The 7,924-nt window shown below is 32.6% G+C and overlaps 1 protein-coding gene and 1 pseudogene across 1 annotated transcript; one reads left to right on the plus strand and one right to left on the minus strand.

The window, feature by feature from the left end:
• Nucleotides 1–3,705: 3,705 nt before the first annotated feature.
• LOC149885329 (uncharacterized) lies at nucleotides 3,706–5,155 on the plus strand (annotated as a pseudogene).
• Nucleotides 5,156–7,033: 1,878 nt separating this feature from the next.
• Nucleotides 7,034–7,924, minus strand: LOC149885330 (uncharacterized). Its single transcript, XM_090094667.1, has one exon. It carries the CDS (start codon nucleotides 7,922–7,924, stop codon nucleotides 7,034–7,036), a length of 891 nt encoding a protein of 296 aa, XP_089950793.1.

The raw sequence follows: 7,924 nt of genomic DNA on the forward strand, positions 1-7,924 counted from the left end.
ATCAACAAAGTCACACTCAGCGCTAACGATGATAAAAGGATCATTTTTGAAGATAAAATCAGCACCTTAGCTATTGGACACTACAAAGATAGGATTGATTATGACCAATTTTTCAATGAAGACATTGAAATTTTAGGAAGTACTAATAATAAACCTAACAAAACATTTATATTTGGAGTTCCTATATGACTTATGATTTAATTAAGATATTCAAAGCATGAATATCACTTTACTCAACAATAAAATATTAAAGCAGTTTGATATTGAAGCTGCTAAAAGCATAGAAAACTTTAAAAAGATTAAAACTGAAAAAGCTTTCTTTTTTCCAAAAACCATTCATCTCATTCAAAGTTATGAAGACATTCTACAGACAAAATTACCCTTTGAGGAAATGGATAAATTTAAATATGAGAAAGAAAACATTCGTTGGCAATACACTCAAATAGCTGCAAAGCTTGTTCACTCTAAAAAGTGGGGTCATATTAAAATAGTGTTAAAGCCTATAACCTTTTTTAAATGCAAATACTGCTCCAATGACGATCCTAAACAGTTTGATATGAATGATACTCGTCAAAAGTTTTGCTTAATATGCTCATGCCTGCAAGATACTCTCAACATTAACACAGAGTACTATCAATCAAGCATAAATAGGTTAAGCTCGTCAAGATTTGCACATTTTCGAGAATACATCAAACAGTACAATGGAAAACAAAAATTCTCTGTTCCAAAAGAAGTCTTTGATAAACTTAAAAGAAAATTTCAAGCCTTAAACCTTCTAGTAGACTCTGATAAAAAAAGCAAGGAATATTACAAAATTAACAGAGAGCATATACTCATCTTCTTAAAGCAACTTGGCTTCTCTAATCACTATGAAAATGTAAACTATATTTATTTTGTGTTGACTGGTAAAAAAATTAATGACATTGATCACTTAGAAGAACAAATCATTAAAGACTATATAAAATTCTCTTCTCTCTATGATCATTACTACAGAAAAGACATGCCAAAAGAAATCAATAGAAAAAATTTCATCAGCGCTCAATATATGCTCTTTCAACTATTAAGAAACAGAAATCATACTTGCAAAATTGAAAACTTTTCTTTCCCTAAAGCAAGAGATAATAAAAAGATGCATGATAAAAATTGCTATCATCTAATCCGAGAACTAGGATGGACTTTTACTCCCACTTTTTAATTATTACGAAAATTTTTCATCTCATGCGCCAGAATCTGTATGCTGAAAATCTGTAGGCTGGCTTAAGTATGAAAATCTGTAGGCTGGCTTAAGTATGAAAAAGTACCCGTGCGCCAGAGCCCGCATTTTTCTACTACAAAGGCAAGAACTAAATATTGGAAGCGATGACACGATTGTTGATTGGAATCAATTACAAAAAAGGGTGTATTGTTAAAGTAGATGAATCTATTTTCTGTCGAAGAAAATATCAAGTTATTAGAATAATCCCGCAGCAGTGGATATTTGGTGGGTATAAACCTGCAACAAAGAAAGGCTTTTTAGTTCCTGTCCAAAATCGCGATGCTGCAACATTGATTCCAATTATACATCAATGGATACTTCCTGGTTCTATTGTTTGGAGTGACATGTGGAGAGCATATAATGATATGCAAGCTCCTGCATATTTACATGGGACCGTTAACCATACCCTCAATTTTGTAGATCCGCAGACAGGCGTGACAACAAACCACGTGGAAGCTATGTGGTGTCGAGCCAAATCTAAGTTTAAATCAATGATGGGGCCAACTAACTGCGAAATGGTATTGATTATTTATCCGAATTTATGTGAATGCAGAGATTTCCCGAACATCGGTTTTTTCACTTTGGGATCAGGTTGTTACAGCATATCCTGTTTGACTGCTACCATTTATAGCTTTTTGTGTGCATCGAACGTAACATACACTTACAGTTCATGCCGAGGATTTCAAAAACGGCTATTTTCATATTTACACAAATTAATTAAAAACAATTTTGCAAAGAATATTTAGGAATCCCATTTTTACTACTTGATGAAAGTTCTTTTCAATTGCCTTTTTAAACAATAACTAGCTGGTTAGTTTCCGGCGCTCCCCGAGATAAAAAAGAAAATCTCCAAAATATACTTAAAAAGATTTCATAGAAAAGTCACAATTACAACTTTTGCTACAGATACTTTGTGAGATTTTGCCTTCTAGGGGTATCCAGTGTAGTAAATTAGGGGAATCCTAGTAAATAAAGTACCTCCATTAGGGTCAAAATTCTGGGACGAAAAGCAGCCGATGATCTTTTCTTGGTAAAATGAGGGATTTGTGCAAAACTTGCTGTGATTCGGATCAAAACTAGATTTGTTTAAAGTACACGCAAACTTTAGGCTTTATATGTTAGGTAACAATTTTTACTGAAAAAATAGTTTAAAATTCTGTTATAAAATTAAAATTCACAAGAAGAAATTACATGTTTCACAAGAGTAACATGCTTTATAGCTCGCCTGTCTGTCTGATTACACTCGAAAGTGCATTCGCGTCAAAAAACACTTTTTTATAGTAAAAACCAGGTCAATGTTTTGCTTTGAAAACAAAATCAATCGTAAAATTAGTTTATTCAAGATGGCGAATATTAGGGATTTGTCGTATATTTTTGTACTGTCAACTTCAGATTAGAGCACTTTCCGTTGATTTTGAGACCTATGTTTTTATACGATTCTTAATCAGCATAAAATTCTCTATCAGAATCAATCATAAAAAAGGGGGTTGCGAAAGACTAGTTCGCCAAAAGGTTTACAATCGAAAGTTCTAGCACCGAATTATTTTAGCGTTTATAAATTTTATAAGTTTTATACTTTTGTAATATAAGTTTAAAGCGCTTGCTGTTTGAAATACAGTCTTACATAAGAAATTGAAAAATAACTTTGTTTATTTTCAAAAACATCTCGTAGTTGGTGGAATAATAACAACAGAATGGAATATCAAAAAGTTGAAGGTAAAAGAAGAAATTCATTCCTCTACATAGCTGGGAATAATTGCTATTTAAAAAACAAGAATTACAAAGGTTACATTTATTTAAAATGCAAAAGCTATCAACTGTGTGTTGGAACTGCAAAAATACGCGAAGGAAGTGATTTACTTGAGACAATACGAGGCCACTCTTGTGATTCCAAAACAGAAGACTTTAGCCATTTGGAAGCGCTGGAAAAAATGAGACTGAAAGCTGCAACTACACAAATTCCATTACGCCAGATTTATATGGAAATGATTCAAGACTATCCTGAAAATGTTAAAAGTTCTTTATCCTACTTAAATTGGGAACAGATACTTCGTGGTGCAAGTAAAACTCAGTACAGTGCAAATCCCAACAGCGTAGAAGGAGCAGTATTGGCAATATCTGAACCAAATCCATTTAACAACATTCTGAAAGAAATCACCATATTTGAAGACCAGTTGGCCATACTGTTTTGTTCATCAGCACTACTACAAATACTCTCAGGTAGCACAGTAATTTAGCTCAAAATTGATGACTTTTTATGAAACTTTTCTAGAAATTCATTTAACATCTTTTAACCTTACCTTGCTCAGAATATTCTATTTTTTTAATATTTTTCAGTACTCTTACAAATTTTTTTGTTTTTTTCAGGCTCTACAACTATTTTCATTGATGCAACATTTCGCGTTGTTCCTAGCATCTTTAAAGGAGGTCAACTACTAAACATCTCCATTATGCATTGTGACATTGTCTTTCCTGTAATTCATGTACTTATGACTGGGAGAAAAGAAGGTATTTACATCGCCATATTTAGAAAAATTAAGGAACTTTCAAGTGACTTTCAACCACAATTTCTATGGCTGACTATGGAAGCAGCAATAGGCAGTGCCTTGAAGGTCTCTTCCCTGAAGTATGATTGACTGGTTGCTGGTTCCATTATGGCCAGGCAATTTTGAGAAAAATCAAAGCCGTTGGTCTTTAATCTGAGTACATCAACAACCCTGCAATTAGGAGGTAGGGCCGGAAATTTGTTGCCATGTGCCTCTTGCCTGGTGTTCTCATCAGAGCAGAAGTAGATTTACTCAAAACAGAGATGAGTCGATTCGCTAAGATTTAAACTCGTGAAAAAATGAGAAAGTTTTTGTATTACTTTGAGAAGTATTGGATGACAACACAAACCCCAGCTTTTTTTTCTGTGCATGGACTTCAATTCAGAACCAACAATGTCTCGGAAGCACTACACTAGGGTGTTAGCTCACCCTAGTGTCTGCAGGTTTCTAGACAATATATATCATCAAGTATTGCCATATTTGAATGAATATTGTACAGGCTAAATTCCATTGATTAAACTCATAACAAAGTAACTAGATTTATTTTGTAATCCATTAAGGTATTAGGATCCATTCTGATTGGTGCAAATCAAAATATAAATTAGCTATCATAATTTCACAATTGCACTATTTAAATTTGTGCAGAACTGGAACTCAACCAATCAAAAAATGGTCATCAATCTCGAAGAGGACAAAGAAGAGAGAGAGTTTGACCTTTTGAACGGTTACAAAGTTATGAAGAAAAACTTTCCACAGGAGAGTGGATTACAACAAAGTTTCTTGAGGCTTCAGCTTTCTTCTTTAATGACATCAAACTCACATCAATGGGAGATACAGAACAAGAGCAGGTAAAATAAATTGTCAAAACTCATGCGCATCATAAAGTAATTCTGAAAATGAAATAATTTGGTGTAGTAAACGTTTCAGTTAAATATTTTGATACTTGGATAGGGTGATTAGACAACATTATCATTATACTACAGCAAATTTTTTGTTTTTGGACGAAAACATAAAAATTGATGTAGTATAATTTTTATATTGTAACGGTACCATCAGAATGTTTTTATCTCATTTCAATTTTGAAGTTTAATTTTAGGACGAAAATCCACAAGCAAATGTTCAGAATTATCAACAAGAGACCAGGCCTGCGGAGACATTGTGCAAGATATGCCTTGCACTTTCTTTAGAAGTTGTTGTTCTGCCGTGTAGACACTTTTGTATCTGTCTTCGGTGTTCAGATATCCTTGTAAATGACAGAAACAAAAGATGTCCAATTTGTCGTTCAGAAATTGAAAACTTTTTAAATGTTTTTGTGTCTCAGTTAGAGGAACTGTTTCATTATTTAATATTGTAAATTGCATATAGATCATATATATACATATATATTATATTCTAATTGGTGATTTTAATATGCAACCTTCAGATAAAATAATGAAGGAATTCCTTCAACTTTATCAATGTATTAATTTAACCAATACCACCAATTAGTTTCAATTAAACTCGATGGTTGCTAACCCAGATAAGTTCCAATTTCTTTAGTTGGCTTAAAAAACACAAAAAATCTATCATTAAAAAATAGGAAATATAAGGGTTTTGCCTCTGATATTGTAAAACTAAAATAATTCGGTGCTAGAACTTTCGATTGTGAACCTTTTCAATGAACTTCGGTTCTAAAATCATTAATGACTTTCGATCGAAAATTCGATCGAAGTTTTTTCGGTTCTATATACATTTATGACATTTCGATCGAAAATTCGATCGAAGTTTTTTCGGTTCTAAATACATTTATGACATTTCGATTGAAAATTCGATTGAAATTATTTCGGTTCTAAATTTTTTCGTGAATATTTTCGGTTGTGTTATAAATTTCTCATATTCGGTTCTAAATTGAAATTTAGGATTCGGTTGAATCATAGGACGCCTACTTTTCGGTTCTAAATTGTTCGGTTATGAAATATTTCGGTGATATTTTCGAGAATAAATATTTTCGGCTCTATCATGTGACACGCTATGTATTAGTGGCAACTAAGTAAGTATTTGTAAAATAGGATCGGCTTTGGTTTTTCTTTAAGTAGTAGTGAAAGGACTTTGGGACATGCGTATTCAGCAGTAAAGTTTACTCACTTCTCTAACCCTTTGATGTCACAAGGGTATAAAGGGTATCAACTCGGATAATCAGATATATTATCTTTTGCTTGGATTTAGTGTACATGAAATTTCATAGTGATTGGAAAACCCCAGTTGCTTTAAGAAGATGAGTATATGCTCTTTAGTAATTTTAGAATATTTGATGCTTTTTTCATTGGAGTCCACTAGAAGGTTTAAAGCTTGAAATTTGCTTTCAAGCTTATCAAAGACTTCTTTTTGAACTTTGCAATTTTGCTTTCCATTGTACTGTTTGATGCATTCTTGGAAATGGATAATTCTTGACAAACTTAGTCTATTTATATTGGAGTGATAGAACTCTATTTTAATGTTTAGAGTATCCTGTTGACAAGAGTATTTTAAGCAAATCTTTTTATTATAATCGTCCATCTCAAAATGTTTAGGGTCATCATTGGAGCAGTATTTGCATTTATAAAAGTAGATTGGTTTTTGCTCAATTTTAATATGAGTCCACTTTTTAGAATGGACAAGTTTTATCGCCATTTGAAAGTATTGTCTTTGAATGTCTTCTTTTTCAGCTCTAAATTTATCCATTTCTTCAAAAGGAATTTTTGTTCGTAGAATGTCTTCATACCTTTTAACGAGATGAATGGTTTTTAGAAAAAAGAAAGCTTTTTCAGTTTTCAACTTGTTTCCCATGTCTTTTGCAGCTTTAATGTCAAAGTGCTTTAATATTTTATTCTTGAGTAAAGTGATATTCATATTATTATTTGCTTAAGTAAATCATAAGTCAGTATTACTTATCCGGACCTAAAGAGTGACTCCAAAATCAAATGTGATGGTTTCTTCAGGTTTATTCTTAGTAGCTGTAATTCCTAAAATTTCAATGTCATCATCATAAAAACTTGGCATAATTGTCTAAATTTTCAGTGGTTGGTGGTCCTAAAATTTCAATGTCATCCGTACCAAAAAGCTTATCATAATCAAGTAATTTAAAACAAACCTTGTTTTTATAATGTCCAATAGCCAAGGTGTGAATTCCGTCTTCTAAAATGATTCTTTTGTCATCTTCAGCGCTGAGTGCTACTTTGTTAATCTCTTCAGTGTAAATCTCATGCTTATGAGATCAAATAATGTTCATTTTTGCAAACTTTTCTTTTCCATTCATTAAGCAGTCTTTGTAGTCCTGATGTTCTATCTTCTTTTCAACAACGCTTTTCTTAACACTTTTGCACTTTTTATGTTCTTTTTCTTCAGGAATCTTGTAAGAATAGAGCTTAGGTCTAAGCCAAACAAACTCTTCAATTTGTTTTCCTCCTGTTTCGTCTCTGAACATGCCAATGACCTTTTTATTTGCTCCCACTTTAAATCTCACGTTTTGAACGGCTTGATGGTTTTTATTAAAGTCGCTTGTATCAAATCGGCTTTCAACATCCTCAGCAATATCTTTATAAAAATCTTCAGTTTCGATTTCGTAGATAAGAGAGTCCGTGTCGGTCATCAACAATTGAGCACGATCGTTGTATTTTGGTTTCATGTAGTCGTAATGGTGTTCGAACATGAGAGTCTTGCTTAAATCCAAGATGCACATTCCTAAGTAAATAGGTTTGTTGTAAACTAACTTTGTTTTCTTCAAATGAACAGCGATCAAGTTTTCATCAAAAATGGTTCTACTTTCGAAATTAGGCTTTTTTGACAACTTAATAGCTTCTTCTTCTTGAGTCATCAGTCTTACGTCTACATGTTTTTCAATGTTTTCCATCGTTTTTCCAAAGACGGAGTTGTTCATAAGCTTGAAAAAGTCCTTTTCAAAGTCGTTAGTGGCCTTTGTTCTTAAATCGGTGTTACGATCAATGTATTCTTTCATCCAAGGTCTTTCTTCGAACTTAACGCCTCGATGAATTTTTGTAATGTTTAGACCTAATCGTTTGTATAGTTTTAAGTTGACATGGTGGATAACATAATTCTTTTTATGGTTTAAATTCGGAATAAGTTTGTCGACTTTGTTGAGAGTCAT

This window comes from Hydra viridissima, unplaced genomic scaffold (assembly GCF_058129835.1).
Source record: "Hydra viridissima isolate aposymbiotic clone 2 unplaced genomic scaffold, HvirCarnegie_v1 scaffold_8, whole genome shotgun sequence".
NCBI lineage: Eukaryota > Metazoa > Cnidaria > Hydrozoa > Anthoathecata > Hydridae > Hydra > Hydra viridissima.

Bases quoted from the DNA above. Each gene is read 5' to 3' on its own strand.
- LOC149885330 (XM_090094667.1), bottom strand. From the start codon at position 7,924: ATGACTCTCAACAAAGTCGACAAACTTATTCCGAATTTAAACCATAAA.